The sequence below is a fragment of the Schistocerca gregaria genome, chromosome 4 (assembly GCF_023897955.1).
Source record: "Schistocerca gregaria isolate iqSchGreg1 chromosome 4, iqSchGreg1.2, whole genome shotgun sequence".
Lineage (NCBI taxonomy): Eukaryota > Metazoa > Arthropoda > Insecta > Orthoptera > Acrididae > Schistocerca > Schistocerca gregaria.
In genome coordinates, this window is record NC_064923.1 from 191,327,534 (window position 1) to 191,350,624 (window position 23,091).

A 23,091-nucleotide genomic window follows, 5' to 3' on the forward strand; every position below is an offset into this window, starting at 1 on the left:
ATTGTAGCTAAAGGGCATCGTCGAGTACATCAGGCCGACATCGCCTTTCTAGATGGACGTGACTCCACGAACTGCGTTACATGGACACGTTTACAGGAGCAAATAATACAATACGATGGGGCTTAAGTATTAGAATAATGCTAACGAAACAATGTTGGCCTGATGTATTCGACGATCGCCTTTAGCTGCACCGTATAAAGGATCGTCCTAAGAAATAACAAAGTAAGATAAGCCTGAAGATGCCTATATAAGGTGAAACGCGTAGTTGACAAATAAACAACTAAAATTGCAACCAAGCCTGTTTTCAACTAATATTATATCCTTTAAATTGCAGAAATTTTGTTTGAGAGACATGTCTACATATTAATAGTATTAAATTTATATTAAAATTTAATAATGTACGTTGGCATGCTAAGACGTAATATCTCAGAATTTTTCTGTTGAAACTTGGAAAGCTATTAAAACAAAACAAATGTTGTTAACATTCTACATCTTTATTTTTCATGTCTATATATTTTTTGCTCAACGCAATCACTCTGCCATCCGAACATATTTCTCCCAGATTTCCTCACTTCTGCCTCCGGAGCTCCATCACAATCAAAGTGAAGTCCTTGAAGGTATTAAGTTTTGGAAACAGATGTAAATTAGATGGACCAAGTCGGGACCGTGGGTAGGCAACCGGTGACTCACGGGATGGGTCCAGTTCGCTATTGGCTTCAACGCGGAAGAAATTCGTGGTAGAGAGAGCAATGCGCTGTAGTATTTCGCAACGGATGTTTTTAACCTAGCTATCGTAAAAATATTGTAAGCGTATAAAAAACATTTATTGTGCATAAATAAAAGTAAACATGTGAAGAAAGGCTCAATATAAATGAATTTACCCTCAAAAACGAATGACTTGAGGCTCAGTCAGTTGTCGTGGCGTATCGGGAATTGGGTTACTACGCATCGCTGTGTTTCGCCATAAACGTTAAACGCCAAGGACGCTATAGTTTTGAAGTCATCGTTGTGTCACGTGAGGACTCGGCTCATAAGCTTATATTAGTATGTGACTCACCCCTGGTGTCACCAAAGATTGCCCATGCCTGGATAGAGGATGATCGATGACAACGAACGCAAGGTGTAAGATTCAAAAATGTGTGCGAAATCTTATGGGACTTAACTACTAAGGTCATCAGTTCTTAAACTTACACACTACTTAACCTAAATTATCCTAAGGCCAAACACACAGACACACCCACGCCCGAGGGAGGACAAGAACCTTCGTCAGGACCAGCCGCACAGTCCATGACTGCAGCGCCTTAAATCGCTAAGCTAAAGGGTGTAGGATTGTTGCACATCTTACAGCACTCAAGTGCTATGTAGTATTTTCATGCTGAAGGAGGGGGTGCGGCATGTGTGGAAGAAATCTATTACAGCATGATGTCCCTAACGTTCTGCCATAGTTACGTCACACACCGCCGTGTTACACGCTACAATTCGGAGGCGTGTTGTGGCAGAGGGCTGTAAATAAGTAGACATGAACAAGAAAGGCGCAGATTATCAGTAACATTGGTTTTATTTAAAAAGTTTTAATAGGCTTCACAAAAAAAGAGGAGGAAATATTTTCAAGCACGCCCTCATATATTAGACTTTATTAAAATCATAAAAATGCTGAAAGTGGTACAAATTGAGACTTTATTCTACATGCCTGTTGGTAACGACTGTGTGGAAGAATACGACCAGTAGTGAAGAATAAAATATTTATGCAGATAACACAGCATAAGCGGTGTCACGAAGGCTTTTACTCAATAAATTACATATATAAGCTATTGCAAACTTTAATTCTGTCAGAGAGAGCTTAGGACTTGGAAGAGCAGCTGAACCTAAGGACAACACACACATCCGAGCCCGAGGCAGGATTCGAACCTGAGAGTGTAGCTGTTGCATGGTTCCAGACTGAAGCGCCTAGAACCGCTCGGCCATAGCGGCCGGCCAAGATGAATATCGTTGTTGTTGTTGCGGTCTTCAGTCCTGGGACTGGTTTGATGCAGCTCTCCATGCTACTCTATCCTGTGCAAGCTTCTTCATCTCCCAGTATCTACTGCAACCTACATCCTTCTGAATCTGCTCAATGTATTCATCTCTTGGTCTCCCTCTACGATTTTTACCCACCACGCTGCCCTCCAATACAAAATTGGTGATCCCTTGATGCCTCAGAACATGTCCTACCAACCGATCCCTTCTTCTGGTCAAGTTGTGCCACAAACCACTCTTCTCCCCAATCTTATTCAATACTTCCTCATTAGTTATGTGATCTACCCATCTGATCTTCAGCACTCTTCTGTAGCACCACATTTCGAAGGCTTCTATTCTCTTCTTGTCCAAACTATTTATCGTTCCATGTTTCACTTCCAGACATGGCTACACTCCATACGAATACTTTCAGAAATGACTTCCTGACACTTAAATCTATACTCGATGTTAACAAATTTCTCTTCTTCAGAAACGCTACCCTTGCCATTGCCAGTCTACATTTTATATCCTCTCTACTTCGAGCATCATCAGTTATTTTGCTCCCCAAATAGCAAAACTCCTTTACTACTTTAAGTGTCTCATTTCCTAATCTAATTCCCTCAGCATCACCCGACTTCATTCGACTACATTCGATTATCCTCGTTTTGCTTTTGTTGAAGTTCACCTTATATCCTCCTTTCAAGACACTATCCATTCCGTTCAACTGCTCTTCCAGGTCCTTTGCTGTCTCTGACAGAATTACAATGTCATCGGCGAACCTCAAACTTTTTATTTCTTCTCCATGGATTTTAATACCTACTCCGAATTTTTCTTTCGTTTCCTTCACTGCTTGCTCAATATACAGATTGAATAACATCGGGGAGAGGCTATAACCCTGTCTCACTCCCTTCCAAACCACTGCTTCTCTTTGATGCCCCTCGCCTCTTATAACTGCCATTTGGTTTCTGTACAAATTGTAAATAGTCTTTCGCTCCCTGTATTTTACCCCAGCCCCCTTCCGAATTTGAAATAGAGTATTCCAGTCAACATTGTCAAAAGCTTTCTCTAAGTCTACAGATGGTAGAAACGGAGGTTTGCCTTTCCTTAATCTTTCTTCTAAGATACGTCGTAGGGTCAGTATTGCCTCACGTGTGCCAGTGTTTCTAAGGAATCCAAACTGATCTTCCCCGAGGTCGGCTTCTACTAATTTTTCCATTCGTCTGTAAAGAATTCGCGTTAGTACTTTGCAGCTGTGGCTTATTAAACTGATTGTTCGGTAATTTTCACATCTGTCAACACCTGCTTTCTTTGGGATTGGAATTATTATATTCTTCTTGAAGTCTGAAGGTGTTTCGCCTGTTTCATACATCTTACTCATCAGATGGTAGAGTTTTGTCAGGACTGGCTCTCCCAAGGCCGTCACTAGTTCCAATGGAATGTTGTCTACTCCGGGGGCCTTGTTTCGACTCAGGTCTTTCAGTGCTCTGTCAAACTCTTCAAGCAGTATCATATCTCCCATTTCATCTTCATCTACATCCTCTTCCATTTCCATAATATTGTCCTCAAGTGCATTGCCCTTGTACAGACCCTCTATATACTCCTTCCACCTTTCTGCTTTCCCTTCTTTGCTTAGAACTGAGCTCTTGATGTTCATACAAGTGGTTCTCTTATCTCCAAAGGTCTCTTTAATTTTCCTGTAGGCAGTATCTATCTTACTCCTAGTGAGATAAGCCTCTACATCCTTACATTTGTCATCTAGCCATCCCTGCTTAGCCATTTTGCACTTCATATCGATCTCATTTTTGAGACGTTTGTATTCCTTTTTGTCTGCTTCATTTACTGCATTTTTATATTTTCTCCTTTCATCAATTAAATTCAACATTTCTTCTGTTACCCAAGGATTTCTACCAGTCCTCGTCTTTTTACCTACATGATCGTCGGCTGCCTTCACTACTTCATCCCTCAAAGCTACCCATTCTTCTTCTACTGTATTTATTTTCCCCATTCCTTTCAATTGTTCCCTTATGCTCTCCCTGAAACTCTGTACAACCTCTGGTTCTTTCAGTTTATCTAGGTCCCATCTCCTTAAATTCCCACCTTTTTGCAGTTTCTTCGGTTTTTATCTACAGGTCATAACCAATAGATTGTGGTCAGAGTCCACATCTGCCCCTAGAAATGTCTTACATTTTAAAACCTGGTTCCTAAATCTCTGTCTTACCATTATGTAATCTATCTGACACCTTTTAGTATCTGCAGGGTTCTTCCATGTATACAACCTTCTTTCATGATTCTTAAACCAAGTGTTAGGTACGATTAAGTTGTGCTTTATGCAAAATTCTACCAGGTGGCATCCTCTTTCATTTCTTAGCCCCAATCCATATTCACCTAATATGTTTCCTTCTCTCCCTTTTCCTACACTCGAATTCCAGTCACCCATGACTATTAACTTTACGTCTACCTTCACTATCTGAATAATTTCTTTTATTTCGTCATACATTTCTTCAATTTCTTTGTCATCTGCTGAGCTAGTTGGCATATAAACTTGTACTACTGTGGTTGTTGTGTGCTTCGTATCTATCTTGGCCACAATAATGCGTTCACTATGCTGTTTGTAGTAGCTTACCCGCATTCCTATTTTCCTATTCATTATTAACCCGACTCCTGCATTACCCCTATTTGATTTTGTGTTTATAACCCTGTAGTCACCTGACAAGAAGTTTTGTTCCTCCTGCCACCGAACGTCACTAATTCCCACTATACTTAAGTTTGGCCTATCCATTTCCCTTTTTAAATTTTCTAACCTACCTGCCCGATTAAGGGATCTGACATTCCACGCTCCGATCCGTAGAATTACAGTTTTCTTTCGCAGATGAACATCAAGGAAAGCAAAACAAAGATAATGGAATGTAGTAGAATTAATAAGACGATGCTGAAGGAACTAGATGAGGGAACGAGACACTGTATATAGTGGACAAGTTTTGCTATTCGGACAGCAAAGTAACTGATGGTGGTCGACGTAGAGAGGATATAAAATGTAGAGTGGCAGTGACAAGAAAAGCGTTTCTGTAGAAGAGAAGATTTAAGTGTTAGGAAGTCTTTTCTGAAAGTGTTTGTATGGATTGTAGCCATGTATGGAAGCGAAACGTGGACGATAAACAGTTTACAAAAGAAGAATGAAATGTGATGCTACAGAAGAAGGCTGAAGATTAGATGGGTAGATCACATAAGTAAAGAGAAGGATTGGGGAGGAAAGAAAGGAGAGAAATAAGTAACACGACTAGAAGAATGGATTCATTGATAGGAGACAGCCTGACACATTAAGGGATCACCATTTTAATACTGGAGGAATGTATGTGGGAGATAAAAATTGTAGCGATAGACCAATATATGAATACAGTAAGCAGATTCAGAATGATTTAATCTGCAGTAGTTATTTGGAGATGCACAGGCTTGCACAGGATAGAGTAGCATGGAAATCTCCATCAAACCACTCTTCGGATTGAAGACAACAACAACAACAACAACAAGCTTCAAATTGGAAATAAAATCTGCCTCCCCCCTCCTCCACCCACCTCCCCCCCCCCCCCCCCCCCCCACCCTGCTCGAATTTCTTGGAAAACCCACAGATTCTCCCTTAAATCATAATCTATGTGCATAGAACTAATGTGTTAAAGTGGGATGCAGCTCACCGTCGTTGGAGTCGTACAGGTAGACGACGCTAGTCCAGCCGTAGTACCTCACCACGTCGATGATGGCCTGGTGGTAGTCGGGCCGCATGCTGAGCGCGTAGTCCAGCAGGCCGGACGTTGGGGCCAACGCCTAGAACAGATCACGAGCAGTACGTTGTAGCTGGAAGAGGTCCCCAGGGACAAAGTATTCGATTATAGTAGAGTCATGAACCTAAACGATTTTGGGGAAATAACCTCTATCATCAGTATCCGACCACATTTTAATGGTTATTAGGTCCACGTCACCTTCACTATCATAACTGTATGCTGTCTTTGGAGAAATGCATGGTAAACACTGTTCTGTCTTAGAATACACTTATTCGCAACCACTTTTCGATCACTAATCATCTTCAAAGTGGAAAAATACTGTGGCAACTTGACATATCATACATGCTACCTAACATCCACTGCAGTCTTCAGAGTTTTGAAGGCTTTCTGCGTGTGAAGCCAATGTCAGAAGGCAGATAAAGACACAGATTTGTTTTGAAAACTCTGTGCAGTTCACCAGTTTCACCACAGTCAATTTTTAATTTTCTGTTTAATTATTCTTCTGCCAATCCAGTGTTTGCAGTCTGCACTTCCACTCTGCAGTATATTTGTGATACTCAGTTTCTCCAGGCCGTGCGGAGTGGCTGCGCGGTTAGAGGCGCCATGTCACTGACTGCGCGGCCTTTCCCGCTGGAGGTTCTGGAGGTTCGAGTCCTACATCGGTCATGGATGTGTGTGTTGTTCTTAGCATAAGTTATTATAAGTAGTGTGTAAGTCTAGAGACCGATGACCTCAGCAGTTTGGTCCCTTAGGAATTCACACACAGCCGGCCGCGGTGGTCTCGCGGTTCTAGGCGCGCAGTCCGGAACCGTGCGACTGCTACGGTCGCAAGTTCGAATCCTGCCTCGGGCATGTATGTGTGTTATGTCCTTAGGTTAGTTAGGTTTAAGTTGTTCTAAGTTCTAGGGGACTAATGCCCACAGCAGTTGAGTCCCATAGTGCTCAGTGCTATTTGAACCATTTGAATTCACACACACACACACACACACACACACACACACATCTCCCAGGGTATTTGTTGATCGAACAGTCCACGGGTACTGTCGGTTCATAGAGTCCAAAGGATACAATAATTCGCGATCTGACATGTCACCAACGTAAGGTGTTCTAGCTTTCGAGAGCGCGGGGCCGACTTATATCCCATGTCCCCCGAGCAGCTCCCTCTGCGGTCAGCTCCCGCGACCGCACATTGCCGTCGTGGAGACGCTAGGCGTCTGTAGTAGTACAGGTTTAAGTTCTCTGTCAGCCTGGTCTCCAGATACTTTTGTTTGCTGATAGTTTTCTTAATTAAATTCAGTATCGCTTTCCAAATCTTGCTGAGATTCATAAGATTATCCCTCGTCTGAATTTCTGCCACGTCCCTAACGACACTGTCCTAGTATTTGGAAGTCTGGGCCAGGATGATGGTTGATTCGTACCCCAAAGCGTCATCCTCGAACAAACAATAATCTGCCACTGCTGACATGTTGGGATACGTTGGGTTATCCTCTGGTGTTCTCGGCAACGATCTTCGACAACGCTTACTGTCTGTCCAATATATGTCTTTACAGATTGGCACAGAATCTGGTGTACGCCGGCCAACTGCAAACCGAGATTATCTTTGACAATTTAGGATAATGCTCGTGTTTTACTGGACTGGCACTCGGTGCTTCTTCAATGTGTATCCGTTTTTTCTCGGTAGTGCCCCACTGTACCGTATAAAGGCAGTGACTGCCTTTACCTCCGTGACTTCTCTCTCGACAAGCTGTTCTGTAGTGGTGGGGAGGAGAGAGCGCCTAATCTGCCATTCTACATACCCACTTTTTTGGAACACGGTTCTGAAGTGTTGCGGCTCCGGGGGCAGACTCTGAGTCTGAAACATTGTGTCCCCTACATACCAGTGTTTTTAGTACCACATTTCTCTGCGTTGCTTCGTGACAGCTATCTGCATGCAAATACAGTCCAGTGAGAGTTTTCTTCCGATAGACACCGTGGCCCAATGTACCATCAGCTCCTCTTTTGAAGATCACTTCGAGGAATGGTAATCTTCCTGCTGCTTCTGTCGCAATAATGAATTTGATGTTGGAATTTACGAAGTTCAAGTGCGTAAGGAATTCAAGGAATTTATTCCATGGGACCAGATGACGAGCGTGTCACCTACATAAAAGGGAAAAAAAGTGGGTTTTGGTTTGGATGACGCCAGTACTTCATCCTCGAAGTACTCCATATTCAAATTGGTGACCACAGGAAGAGTGGGCTGCTCATTGCGACTCCTTCCGCTTGAGCATGGTATTCTCCATTAAACAAAAAATAATTGTAGGTCAAGACCACAGGAAAGGTCGGTGATATTCTTGTCGTTCTCACAACTAAGCTCTAGTGACACTCTTATGGGCACCCTGATGTATAACGAAAGGACTTCAAAACTCATCTTAATATCTCTGTCTTTCACAACGATGTTGTCGAGGCCTCTTACAAAATCCACATAATTGCTCATTTGATGAAGTCATTTACCCTCTTAAGGGCTACGTATTTCCGAGAGGTATTTTACCAGCAAATATGTAGGTACCCTAACGTTGCTAACAGTGGGATAGAACGGCATCCCTTCTTTGTGCAGTGCTGGGCTTCTATGAAGTCTTACCGGTACAGATCCTCGAAGTAACATTTTTTTGGCGACACCCTCTGGTAAATCAGTTTCTTGAGAAGAGTCATAGCCTTGTCTCCACTTTGTTTGTGGGGTCAGCGTTGAACTTTGTGTAGGAGTCATCATACAGCGTGCTCTGAATCTTATCAATGATGTCCTAGTCGGAAAGGACAGCAAACCCGCCGCCAACCAGAAGCGTTGCACAACAAGTTTCAACAAGCCTTTCCGGAGTCAAAGTCCTATGGGCTGCAAACTCCACAAAACCAGGGTTCCAGAAACTCAACGATTATTCTGCGACGGAATGTTCAGTAGATCAGTTCGTCAGCCCACTTGACGATGGTGACATGTCTGACCGCCCAGATATTGTTCCCAAAAGATAACATGAACCTGCTGTAAACCCGTGGACTGTTCGGCCAGCAGTAAATTTTATCAGTAGCTGTTTTCCTAATTTGGAAATCCGACAAATGAATGATCGGCATCTAAGAATATTTTCGGAGAGGAAAGAAATACTTTCAGAAAGTGAAATTTCACATATAATACAATTTGTTTGGCTCCTTGAAGGCAACACGTTGGCTGGCAACAGTTTTGTTGAACGGCTCCCCCGAGTGTCGATCGTTATTGGTGAAAAACTTAAGAATACCAGTTCCGATCACCACAAGCTGTAGATGTTTTTACAACGTGCATTGGTTGATATCAAAGGGAATTTAAATAAGGTAGTGAGAAACTGGCAGCAACAACAGCCTGACGCAACATTTCTTACCTTCATACAAAACAGCCAAATGCATACGGTTCCTATTTTATTGAATGACTGAAGCTTAAATAAATAGGATGTGTCAATAGGCATCAGTACTTTTGTTCTAATCGTGTTTAGGACGTATAGTTTAGTGCTCGACAGCTCTTATATTGTATTTTCTCTTCTCCTGTTGCCGCTTTCAGCTTTGTCACATCACGTGAAGTAAACATAGCTGTGGCGCTCACCATCTGTACCAGTGAAGCACTGCGTTCTCTCATTCAATTTTTGCGCTCTGCAGGTGCACCAGTACTTAAAATTCATAAAGGATATTTATTTACTGCTAGTGGATTTAACAATTATAAGGCGATCAAACAAGCGTGAAGGAAGTGGAAACAGAAGGACGCTCCATTCATTACTTGTGCTAACACTGTGCAAGTCGGTGACCTAATTTTGAATCACCGAGGAGTGATTGTTGCATGGAGTGGCAAACTAAAGCAAACTAGCTTTGTTTCTCAGTGTACCAATTATAAGTGGCTCACCTTTCATGAAGTCCGTCAAGCTGGAACGTATAACGGCCGTGTAAATTTCCATTGTTTCAAATTGTGATAAGGCTTTAAATTGCAAAGTATGTCTCAAAGTATGTAGGCGTATGGGTCCAGCAGAATCTCTTTCATTTATATCAGTGGGTATCTGGCTGCAACAATTGTATAAACTTCTCAGGTACTTACACTGATCAACCGGCTTCAACTTGTTAACTCTTGTGCAATATTTAGTTCTGCTTACTTGCATACTTTGCTTTTTCTGTTGTACTGATGACTAGTCCTGCTTTATTTACTAGTATGTCAACATCTTTGTAAATCTTCCCAAGGCTTTCTCACTATCGCTCGCTAACGCTATGTCGTCTGCCACATTCTAGCCGTAATCTATTACACTCTTCAACTTTGCTCTGTCTCAAGACTTTCTCAAGGATCATATTAAACACCACACACGAAAGTGCAGTTTTCTGTGTTAACCTAGATCTTATGTGGAAGGGTTTTCAGTGTGATCCTCCAGTACATGCTGCTGCCCTTGATTCACTCACCACTGAATCATTTCAATGAGTTTATTTGGGATTCGTAATCTAATTCATCATCATTACTGTTATTTGCTCGCTTCAGAACATACATGATTCGTTGCAGCGATATATGCGTTTGGTGAAATATTGGAAAAAACCCGACGTGAGTCGAACGCAGTAAGTACAGATTTCTAGTGCGCGTCGATGCCACTCCTCGACGGTTGCGGCTCTCGCAAAGTGTTCAAGAGGACCGTAAGTCTTTAAATCTCGTTTTCTACAAAACACCTGAGAAGTGCATCATACTAGAATAGCAGCTGTTAGATCCAAGTTTGTACCACAATCGTGCGACAGACAAGCATAGTTGATAACCTGTTGCCTGTCTACCTCCCTTGCAGGTGTGCATGATTTACCAATGCGACTGATCACTTGTGCTGTAGAGAGCTGTGCCGACTAGTTGTAGGCAGAAGACAGGTTCTTGCGTCAAGTTGAAACGATTCTGACGTAAGCTAAGCGTTCGCACTGTCACATTGGGATTCAAGAGAAATTTGTGTCTGGAGTGAGCACTTCTTGGTAGGAATGGCGCGGCATCATGTGTTGGATAGTGAGTTATCGCCAGACGTTGAAGTAAATTAGTGAGTTCTCCAGGGAAGTATATAGCGACTCTTGATGCCCATGTTGTGTATTAATTAACTACCACACAATATTCATAGTACTCTCGCAGTTTTCGCACATGATGCAGTTATCTGTAACGAAGTAATTTGTAAAATAAACTGCACAATTATTCAGTCAGATATTGATAAAATTTGAAGGGGTTAAAATATGGAAACTTAAATGTTTAAATATGTAAAATTATTCCCTTCACAAAACGAGAAATCGACTTAGTATCCCGCGTATAAAAATTTGTAGGGATACGAAATGGATCGATCATGTAGCCTTAGTCGTAGGTAGGGACGCTGTTGATTTCGGTTCACTGGTAGGATATTAGAAAAAGGCAGCCAGGCTACAGTCTTGCGACCACTCCCGGAATACTGCTGAAGTTGTGTGAGCCTCACCATATCAGACATACAAATGATTCTGTAGGCAAACAAAGAAGGACAACACGAATGGTCACAGTTTTGTAAACCCCCAGTATATTCTGGAAAATTTGACCTGGTAGACCTATAGAGATCATATACCGCGGTAGTATGCATAGAAAGTAACAAGGAAGAATTAAGTGAAGCATCTAGAGATATTCGTCAACACCTTTATTTAGGCTAGTGCGGCCGTAGATGTAGAGGAAGAATGCCTCAAGACGTTTATCACGTGCATCTGGTGCCTTGAAGTTGCTGAATTAATACAGAAGATTGAACCGTGCGCGGCTCGTGTTCATGCCGTTTCTTGCTTGACAGCTTCTCTTTACGGAACTGTCGCCTCGTTTCTTATTCGTCACTAACTTACTGGCTTGCCTGCCCATGAGTGGCAGCAGCAGCGCGTATCGATAAGAGCACTATCGTATTAACTTTGAAGCGACCGCTAGTATTTCCGGCTCGTCGTGTGTCGGGAGTTCAATAGCGACAGAGAGCCAGTGAGGTGTGGACAGCCAGTACTACCCCACCGCTGGCGACATACATGTAGTTTCCGACGGAAGGAGACAGAAGAGGGAACGACCGTTGGTTGGTCGTTCGGTCGGTCGTCTCATAGGATGAGGTGTATTTGGTTGCCGACCGCTTATGGAAACTCTGTGTGTGTCGACTTGTGATTTCTCCTTGTTGTTCCACAGTGATTGGTTTTAGGATAGTCGGAGTTCTTGGTGCCAGTGCTTACGTGGAACTGTGTGTAGCTTCTGTGATTTGCACTGAGCAGTTATCAATGCTGTATGCTTACTGGAGTAGGTAGTCGGTCGGTTGGGACAGAGCAACGAGTGTGTGTTTCCTCGCTGTATTGATACTGTCCGGCATGGCGTGTAGTTCGACAGCTTTGGTATTTGTTATATTTTTGAGTGTTTATTGTGCCTTCGCTGTATTTAAACGCCAATTTTGAAGAAGTAGTGCTGCTGGTATTTTCCTCCTAGACTGATATTTTCTGTTGCTGCGGCGTTGGTCGACGGAACGGAATTCGTTAGGTTGTTGGTCGGTTCTTCAGCCGTCCCGGAGTCGGGTTGCAATCTCATTACGTAAACTTATTCTAGGCTGCTTATCTCACCTAACCTTACGTTAGAGTTACCTCTTCAGGCCGACCCTTGGAACACTACTAAACACCATTGTTCTGTTGTTTTTAGATTGTGATTTTGACTCAAGTACTCTGCGAGGCCTTCAGCCGCCTATCAATTTGTTTTAATTTTAAAATAAAGTCTTCGGCCGTCTTAAATTAAAGATTTGAAGATTCTTCCTTAAACAAAATTTAAAAAAAGGCTTTGCCAGGGCCTTCAACAGTTTATTCCTTAAGGCAATTTTATGAAGTTCGGTCCTTCAGCTGTATTGTTTTTTAATTCTTTAAGGTCATGTGTGATTAAGTGCTTTAGGAAAATAAAGTTTTTATGTTTTATGCAAATGACAGTGACGGATTTTGGCCCCTTTCCATAACTATAACCTGATCCGCTCCGTCCGGCGAAACCAGCAGAATTCAGGGATGTATAAAAAATGGAAAAATCAAAACACATTTCCACGCTTAATACTTGCGGAAAAACAGCTGGTGTTAAAAACAGCTTCCAGTCCTTTCAGAATGGATAAACGCAGAGTTTTTCTGGTTTTCAAGGGAATCGTACACCATTATCTCTGCAAATTAGTGACCAGGCAACGATGTTGGAGGTGGATTTTAAATGCTCCCTGATCTCCAAAGTAGACCCCATAGGCTCAGTAAGACAGGTGTGGTGACGATAGTGAACAGCGGACTTGCCGTAATTCATTCTTTGTTCGCGAAACGTTTTCTATACGATGCGAGCTGTGTGACCAGGGTCTCTGTAGTCTTTGAACAAAGCATCACCATTGGGGATTAAACATTGTACCATGGGATGGACCGATTAGGTAAATTGGTCACATAATCCTTTGCAGCAATGCGACGTTGTAGAGTATCCATGATGCCCGTGGAACACCAAAGTATGGCTGCTCAAATTATAACCTAACTTACACCATGTTTAGGTCGTTAGCTCTGCCAGAAGGTGGAAACAGTGTGAAACAAGACTCATCCGATCGAATGACCCTCTTCGATTGATCCACAGTCCAGGTTGTATGGTTTCGGCAGCATGCTTATGATGAGAATTTGTATCACTGATGAGCAGGAGTGGCAGCTGTTCTGTAACTTCCTGGTGATGGAGATTCCTTCTTGTTGTTTTGGTGCTGACAAGATTGGACCTCGCGACATTCAGTTCTGCTGTGACTTTTGCAGTTGTTGTTCTGTTATTTATCGTCATAATCGTTTTGATTCACCACCTGTTACTATCACTCAACATACACTTTCGTCCATGTTGTAACGTAGTGGATGACGTTTCTCCGCTTTCCCTGCCTGCAGTATAAATCTTCGACAAATTTCCACTTGAAACACCAAACACTTTGGCTGCTTTGGTTGCGGGAGCATCCATTATAAGAACACCACTCACTTGTCTACGTTCGAAGTTACTTAGCTCTAACGTAACGCATTCACATCTATACAGAACGTTCTTCTGATCACAGCTGACAGTTATATTGAGGCATTGCACAGGCTCTCTTCGTGGTCAAACACAACATAGCAACCTGAAGGCTTAGCTGGCATCTTCATTTGTGTTCAAGCATGCATTTGTCGCTATATTTCCGTACATTTTACCAACTCGCTGTATATTCATAATACCTAGATTTACTGATTAAAGTAGTAGTTCATGGTCTAAATGTTGTTCACGAACTCTATTGTCAAAAATGGTTCAAATGGCTCTGACCACTACTGGACTTAACATCTGAGGTCATCAGTCCGCTAGAACGTAGAATTACTTAAACTTAACTAACTTAAGGACATCACACACATCCTTGCCCGAGGTAGGATTCTAACCTGCGACCGTAGCAGCATCTTGGTTCCGCACTGAAGCGCCTAGAACCGCTCGACCACCAAGGCTGGCCTCTATTGTCATATATTGCATATCAAATTAAAAACCGTCTTATTCATTTATCGTCGTAATGCAGATAATAACTTGGAGTGTAGACTACAAAAGTAGCTTAGTATATGCGGACGGTTTTGTAACGTTTCTGATTTTTGACTGGCTTCCGCCTGTTGTATGCTTAAGGTCGGTGTAGTTTAGGAGTAACTATGGTACTTCTTGCGAGTACATCTAATCAATGTTGAACAAAACACTGGTACTGGATATATTTTAATAAGCAGTATAGCCAAGAAGCAATATGCGGCTGCGAATAATTTTTTCCTGTAGATATTGCATCAACACAGACTTGTAAAATTTCCATAAATCTTATGACTGAAATTAAAGCTAACATCAAAATGATGTTGAACGGGTGCATTCTTGTTTAAATAGTTAGCTTTCTTTTCGAATCTATATTCCTTTACAAGAAACTGAATGCATTCGACTGAATAGCATTGTTTGCTGCAGTAACCGAAAATAAATTTTGTCTCATGATTACTCATCGCTCCAAGAATCTTTAGAAGTTGGCGACTACAATTTATTGCTTAGCGGTACATCAGAAATATTGTCCTTCAGTCGTCCTTATCGATCTTGCCGCACCTCGATATCTCCATGGTTTGATCGACTGCAGTCTTAATTTTTCCTCCAAAGGGTAGCGAGGGCAGAGACGTAAGTTACTCAGCTGCTTGCTCGGTGTCGCCGGAAATTAGCCGGGGTGTAAAGAGTCAGGTGACCTGTGCCTCGACGGCGTGTTTACGGCTGTTAAGACCTCGTTTGGTACAGGCGCCGGTACGGTCGGAAAGCAGTGTGTGTCTGTATCAAAGAAAATGCGGCACCTGCGAATATCTTGATGGTGCCCTGTCAGTGCAGTGACGAGCGTTTGTGAGGACTCCCATACTTCTGGAACAAATGATACTTCAGAGGTAATTTCTCTCGAGCAACGTGGCACGTTCTGATACACGCCTATCATTAAATGCAAGTCACTTCACCAAGCGTCGATTAAGTACGCATTTTCCTTGGATTTCCGTGCATCTTGTCTTCTTTGCGGGCATACTACCTCATGGAGCTTCCGACACTGTCCACCAATTCATTAATACGTGTCGTAACTGTCACACAAAACGTACTTAGGGTACAGTAAAATATACTTTCGCCTGTTATTATTTCCTTCTGTTAAGAACAGAGTGCTGAATTATGTTTGCTATGATTTCTTGATTACACCCACAAAGCAAGTCAGACAACTCCAGAAGTATCACGTAAATTCAGAAAATCTGGGAAAAGCTAAAACGTTATGGTAAGAGATAGAGAGTAGCATCCTCCTCCCCAGAATTTAAATCTAAGCTCTTAATAATTGTGCCTCATTCCAGTCACTGATTGCGATTTAAATAACTGCTGAGCTCTCCACCTCTTGCATCAGTAAAATGAGACTGAAGTTCAGGTAATACAGCAACAGATTGCAACGGAATGCCTATGCAACCCATGTGAAGTTATGAATATCTAGCCATCACGATTTTTATATAACATTACTGCTCAGGGTTCAGTGGTGTGCCGGTTCGTGGAATTTTATGTGTGCTTATATGTATGGAAATGTTGCAGAACTTGATCGGGTCACGATGTTTTCAACGCGGGCAGCGGACCCATAGTAGCTCGCCGCTTGCATTGTGCTCTACGATAGTCATGTGATAACAAGGTGGCAGCCAAGGAGCGCCCGGCTACGCTCGCTGAAAAATTAAATGAGGTATAGTAATGTTGTGTGCTCAGTCCAGGCTTATAAAATACTGACTGAAATAGAAATTTAACTGAAAACATTAAGTAGACAAGGGAATACCAGGGCGCACACACTATAATTATACTGATTCATAGTATATCATGATTCGTGACAAAATTGGATTCTTCTGACTTGTAGATAGTGGCATTGTTTATTTTTAGAAGTGATGAGTTTTAATAAAACCGGTTGCACAGCTTAATTACGTATATGGAAAACAAATAAGGTGAACATTAGAATCATTAAAATTAAATTAGTGTGAGTATAGCGATATCGCAAAGACACAATCGGTGTTAAGGGAAAATTACCTGTATAAAGTATGAAACTGTTAAAACCTCGCTAAAAGTAAAACTCAAAATGTCAGTAAAACATAACTAGTCAGAACATAAAAATTCAGTTAAAAGATAAAGGGAAGAAGAAGGTAGCATCACATTCAAGATAAAGAAGTATTGCTAGGGGCGACATCTCCCACGGGGAGATGTTTAACAAGCAATAATGAGATACAGGTAAACAAAAACAGAGGTTAACTACTACATTTGAGAGATCTAATAACGAATGAGAAACTTTTCTCAATTAAAAATGACACAACTTATCAGACACTAACAGGCATAAGCCTGAAACACGCAGGGAGTTGAAGGAGTTGAAGGCAACGGCACTGATAATCCCTAACAACGGAGTTATAGTGTTCGGCATAGTTGTCGATAGATACGTCCCAGGATATCGCTGGAAAGTCGTAGATCTCGAGCTGTGACTTACTGCCTGCTAAGAGCAAGAGCATGAATTGGCCCAGAGCTTCGGTGGAGCGAACTGCCGACGTGTTCCCTTGCAGGGCTCTATATAACAAGGGCGCTGAGGAATATGTGGCAATTGAATCTCAATGTAGACAAGTGTAATGTGCTGCGAATACATAGAAACATAGATCTCCTATCATTTAGCTACAAAATAGCAGGTCAGCAACTGGAAGCAGTTAATTCCATAAATTATCTGGGAGAACGCATTAGGGGTGATTTAAAATGGAATGACCATATAAAGTTGATCGTCGGTAAAGCAGATGCCAGACTGAGATTCATTGGAAGAATCCTAAGGAAATGCAATCCGAAAACAAACGAAGCAGGTTACATTATGCTTGTTCGCCCACTGATTGAATTCTGCTCTGCAGTGTGGGATACGTACCAGATACGGTTGATAGAAGAGATAGAGAAGATCCAACGGAGAGCAGCGCTGTTCGTTACAGGATCATTTAGTAATCGCGAAAGCGTTACGAAGATGATAGATAAACTCCCGTGGAAGACTCTGCAGGAGAGACGCTCAGTAGCTCGGTACGGGCTTTTTTTTAAATTTCGACAACATACTTTCACCGATGAGTCAAACAGTATATTGCTCCCTCCTACGTATATCTGGCGAAGAGACCATGAGGATAAAATCAGAGAGATTAGAGCCCACACAGAAGCATACTGACAATCTTGCTTTCCACGAACAATACGAGACTGGAATAGAAGGGAGAACCGATAGAGGTACTCAGGGTACCCTCCGCCACACACCGTCAGGTGGCTTGCGGAGTATGGATATGGATGTAGATGTAGATGTAGATTCAGTTCCGTAGACGTGTCACGGCGGAGGAAATAGGTTCCCGACACGGAGGACCTCTGATGGTGCTTGCCCTGCCGTCTGTCGTTCTAGTTGTGATCGGTGCATTCCAGAGAGGCAACGCCTTGTGGATATGCAACCACGTGATGCTGCGGTATTAAGGAGTTGCCGACGCCTTTAGGCGAAAGTCGAGTACATCGAAGTACGTTAGCGTAGTGGGTATCGTAATATAATGAAACTGGTTTTGCTAAGTAGTTAATCATTGAGTAATCCGTCTCTGCGCCGGAATCCTTAAAAAATTCCCTTTCGTCTAAAAGATTTAGCTTTTGTCCGTTTTGGGCGATAAGGAGTAAACGTAAATTCCTCAACTCTGGGGGCCGGTGGCCAGTAGATGTTATGTGCTCAGCAAAAGCAGAATGCCGTTTAATATGTTTCTTGTTACGTAAACGTTAACTAAATCTTCTTCAAAATTTCCTACAAGACCGTTCCCCATATGAAACTTCACAGTTGATGCACTACATTCCATAATCTATTTATTCTTGGAAGGAAGTTTATCGGTTTGCTTACGTTCTCGGGGAACCACGGCGTGACGAAGGGCATCTGGAAGGTGTTGCTGTAGGAGTGCAGCGTGTCGAAAGAGTCCGGGCTGACGGCTCCAAGTAGAGAAAATACCCCCCTCGAGAACTGGCTGCAGACTGAAACAAAAAGATATGCGTGTCCATTAAATCTAGGTACTTCTAGCTACACCACAGAAGTCATGCAAAATAATTGAAAATATTTTTCTTAGTTGCTGCCCCAGTGCTTTCATATATTTGTGGAATACCATCAGTTACAGTATCTGAAAGGACACACACATCGCATTACGTCTCATGGTACAAAAACGTTAAACGACGAGCAGTACGGGAAGAAAAAGTAGATAGCGTATGGGGCCAGAAAAATTCCAAATAAACTGCAGTAGTTGGTCATCGGCATTTTCTGAGCTTTTTGGTATTAATAACTCGTGCTATCTGGTGGCCTGTTACAGAATAATTGCTTTTCATTTGATTTCTTGACTTCCATATAAGTACACTGAAAACGTCTGCACTCCGGTACAAATGTTGTCGATATATTGTACGTTTACTTCCATTCACTCACACTACTTGATGTCGACAACAATAACAAACTCATTAATCTTTGCACTCAACCTTGCATTGAGTTCTAATTGGTTTTATCACAGATTTCGTTTCGTAGGCTAACAGTGCTGGGTTGATTTCCATCCTTTAGAACCTTGGAGACCGCCAAAGAAGCCACAGTAATCACTGTTTGTTCGTTAAAACTCAACTTTCAAGCTATTCAGTCTTCTGAATCGAGAGTTTTTTGCAAAGACATTCTGTACTCGGGTTATTGATTACTTGAAATACAACATTCCTTGACTAGTTAAGTGATAGCATTACTGACAAGCAATACCTAGGAGGCATAGAATACGACCCAATCAAGGACCGGTGGATCGAGCCCTGTGTTACGGTGCCCTGAATAGAGTACCTCTCAAGCCCAAAGAAAACATTAAAGCTTTCAGCTACAAAGAAAATGTTGTAAAGTATTTGGATAAACGATCGAAGAAGAAAACCGTTAAATTTAAGCAGTGTGAAAAGCCATTTTGGTTTCATAAGATCTGATGGAAGAAAGATTTACACGCAGTACGAAATATGTGCCAAAGTGAAACTCGCAGACGTGTGAAACAAAAATCATTCGAAAGATTTAGAACTGATCGTAAGAGTCATGTACTGTTACCGAGGGAGATTCATGTGACTGAACGACGACTCAGAAAATAATGAACATTACTGATTTCCAAGCTTCATCGACATGGTTAAACACATTCAGGAAATTATATGAAAAAGGAAATCGCAAAAATTACGAACATTAGGTCAAGCAAATATTAGGGAAGATGTTATTAATAGATAGTACTATAGAGAAATCTGTAGTTGATGTGAAGACGAAGCTTCTTCGTATTCCCTAAAAGCTCCGTATAAAGCTAATCCGTCAGGATTTATGCAAACCTCTATCATTTTCGGTGAAAAAACGTAGAGTTGCTTGTGTACTCGTTGATTACTATGACACATTCGTATGCAACAATCCCAGTGATAAGTATCAGTCGATTGTTGTTTCTGCACCTTTAACTCCGTCTTCAGGACCACAGATTAAAAGAAATTGTTTACTTGCAAAAGTCTTTGAATCGACGTAGCAAAAATGCAAAAAAGGGGGGAGTATAACTTTCAGTGTTGCACACGAAATGACTTCTTACAATTTACAGAGAACCATTTATTACTTTTGTTGGACTGTTGACCTGGACAGAAAGACATCTCTGTCTTTACAAACACGACAAAAGGACCGTTAACATAATTTGGATTTCACCCGGAGGTATTAGTATGATTCATACTTTCGAGAAAAAAAAATTTCAACACTGGCAAGCATTAAACGTCTTCTCGGGTTTGTTCCCGGATTCTAAAATCAACATGATACAGTAGTTCGGCGATTCAACAGTCCACAGTCCCCGCCATCCTATGGAATTTTATATATACCATGCCTCCTAAGCCCAAAATCTTCTTACACAGAACGGAGTTGTGATCTAATTTTGAATGGTGAACAAAACACTGTCAGGTGGCAGTTGTAGAACTTTCCTTAAAAGAGGGACACGGGATGAAATTGAACAGACTATGATGGTTGCCAACACTTCCAGTTTCTAAAACAGATTTTTTAATGAGGCAACTGAAACCAGGTTGTCAGACTATATAGACAATGGTTTTCGCCTTAGCAGGACTAAGTACCCTGTACTACCCCACAACTAAACAGAATGTTCTTCGGTGCAACAGTCCCAATGTTTTAATAGTCTTTCAGTGCGATATATCGTTGCAGCCCATGTTCTACTAGGACGGCGCCACCAGCCAAGGCAGCAACTGTGAGGGGAGACAGTAGTTCTGACAGCGTAATACATATACATATCCATTGTGGATAATCGGGCAGTAAAATTTTGTGTTTGATTTCTCATGTACCGATTGGTGGGAAGGAAGTCGTTTGTCGGTCGGTCCGTGGCTGTCCCTTGTTTGGGTTCTGACGGATCAAGTAAAGGTGGGCGCACCGGCTGTCTCACTTAAGTGAACGAGGGCAGACCGACCCCCTGGAGGCTTCTGAGTGGTGTTGTCTTCACTGTCTTTCGCACCGGTATTTAATTGTCTTTTTATAATCTATCACAGCCAATGATAAAAGAAAAATTCTTGTTTTACTGTGTTTTATGGAAGTAAGTTTGAATTCCGGCAAGTGGATATTTGCTGAAAAGTTATTGCCGTTGTGTTGTCTTTTCCTTTAGTCCGGTTTCATCTACTTAAAACTTAAGGCTTATGCTTGTACTTTTTTAAAATTTTGAAAAATTCATTGTGGGTCGTCAACCTAGGAACTTTATTCTTAAAATTACCTTAAAAGCTTAAACATTGCCGCCTTCTGCCTTTGAAAGGTTATGGTGATTTATTTTGAAATCTTGAAATTTTTTGTGGGCCTTCAGCAGTTTGTATTGCATCCTGTTTGTGTTTGTCTATGTATCTGCTTTCCACCTTTTTGTGATGTATATACGCAATTGTTTTTTTTGCTATTGTAACTGCATTTTTATGTTGTTGATTTTCAAGGTTTCTTGTATGGAGGCCTTCAACCGTGAAAGAATTGCACTTTGAATCTCGTAGCTTTAAAGTTTCGGCTATGTGCCGCTTTGGTTGTAAATGTGTTGTTAAATTACAATACATTACAATTTTGAGATGAAACAGACCCCAACCTGTTCTGCCTAATGGGTTAGCGGCGTTTCAGATATAGTGGCTTTGAGGGTTTCATTTGATCAAGACCATTGAAACGATTTTAGGTGACGAGATTCATTCATTCATGTAGGCAGTGCTTCCCGCTGACAATTTCATCTTCCAAAATACATTACTTCACACAGGTTACTATAGAAGTCACGGATTGATTTTATGTGTATGAGGATGCCCTAAGACGTCTGGTCTTGACTCCATAACCACCATATTAAAATATTATTGTGTTTCAGTTTTTTCGGTTGTAATAAGACTTAATGGTCGTTTCTCCTTCTGCTACCTGCCTGTGGCAGCGTCTTTCGTCGGGCAACCAACATAAATAAATAGCAGTTGCGAAAGTATAGAAGTTTTTTAACTTAGGTTCGACAAGTATCTTTGATTTACTGATTACACTCATGCTTTTTGCACTTTTTCTTCTTTATTTTTCTTATAAGGCAGTCTGAATGAGAGCAGTTTGGCTGTATCGACTCAAGAGAAACAGAAGCGTAAGAATGGGGAAAAAGTTCTTTGATGAATTTTGGATATAGTTTATGGTGAAAGTAGTAAATAAAAAACTTTAAACAGTAAAATCGAATTTAATGGGATATCTGGTAAGGAATACAGCGCAGGATGCATTACAAATTTATGTAGTTGCATGGAGAACCCGTGATCACTCCTTATTTTAAACGTGTATAAATTAACTCTCGATATCACAATACAGTTCTTTTATCGATTTCATATTTTTTGCAAATAATTTCCACATGAATTCATCCTCAACGGTTGCAATAAGCATGTCGTATGCCATCCTACTGAATTCCATACGAAAAGCTCCTTGACTTGTCACATTAGAGTCGTAATGGAAGGTGTTATCGGAAGACGGTTTGCTACTAAACCGGTACCGGTAATCATCACATATTTCTATTGTGATTATTAATAAGCGGTCCTATAAAAATATCTGACATATCAATGGAGACAACTGGTTGGCAAGACGACTGCAGGGGAACGCATTGTTTGAATATACTGTGTGATGACGACGGTGGTGTGTCAGGTACGTAGCCACGAAAAGATTGTTGTGAAATGGAAACAAATGAAGAATAGTGTCAAAAATTGGTAATGAAGGATAATGTGATAGACGAGAAAAGCATCGATTTACTTCTTACTTGAATAACCACTGACACAAAAAAATTGTTCAAATGGCTCTGAGCACTATGGGACTTAACATCTATGGTCATCAGTCCCGTAGAACTTAGAACTACTTAAACCTAACTAACCTAAGGACAACACACAACACACAGCACCCAGTCATCACGCGGCAGAGAAAATCCCTGACCCCGCCGGGAATCGAACCCGGGAACCCGGGCGTGGGAAGCGAGAACGCGACCGCACGACCACGAGCTGCGGACACCACTGACACCCATACCTGCGTCGACTAGTATGAAACAGCAGGTTGTCGAAATATTAATGGCAATTATATAAAGTGTAACAGTCAAACGGCTGCACACAACTTTGTTTTTAAAAAACCACATTAACCAGATATCGATAGCTCTAAGACGATCTTCATCAGAATGGTAAAAGTTACATGAACTCAAATGACAAGTTTTAAATTTTCAGCAACAGCGCTGCCGTCAAATGATGTTGTTTTATACCTTGACACAAGAGAGAGATTATTATGACCTT

General features: G+C 41.6%; 1 protein-coding gene across 1 annotated transcript in view; it reads right to left on the reverse strand.

Moving 5' to 3' along the window:
• LOC126266667 (glutamate receptor 1-like) overlaps positions 1–23,091 on the reverse strand; it is a 438,813-nt gene that overhangs the window by 180,905 nt on the left and 234,817 nt on the right. Inside the window, exons 3-4 of the mRNA XM_049971086.1 lie at positions 18,173–18,300; positions 5,685–5,814 (exon numbers count right to left, since the gene is read on the reverse strand). Coding sequence (XP_049827043.1) covers positions 5,685–5,814; positions 18,173–18,300 — 258 coding nt within the window. The remainder of the gene's footprint in view (positions 1–5,684; positions 5,815–18,172; positions 18,301–23,091) is intronic.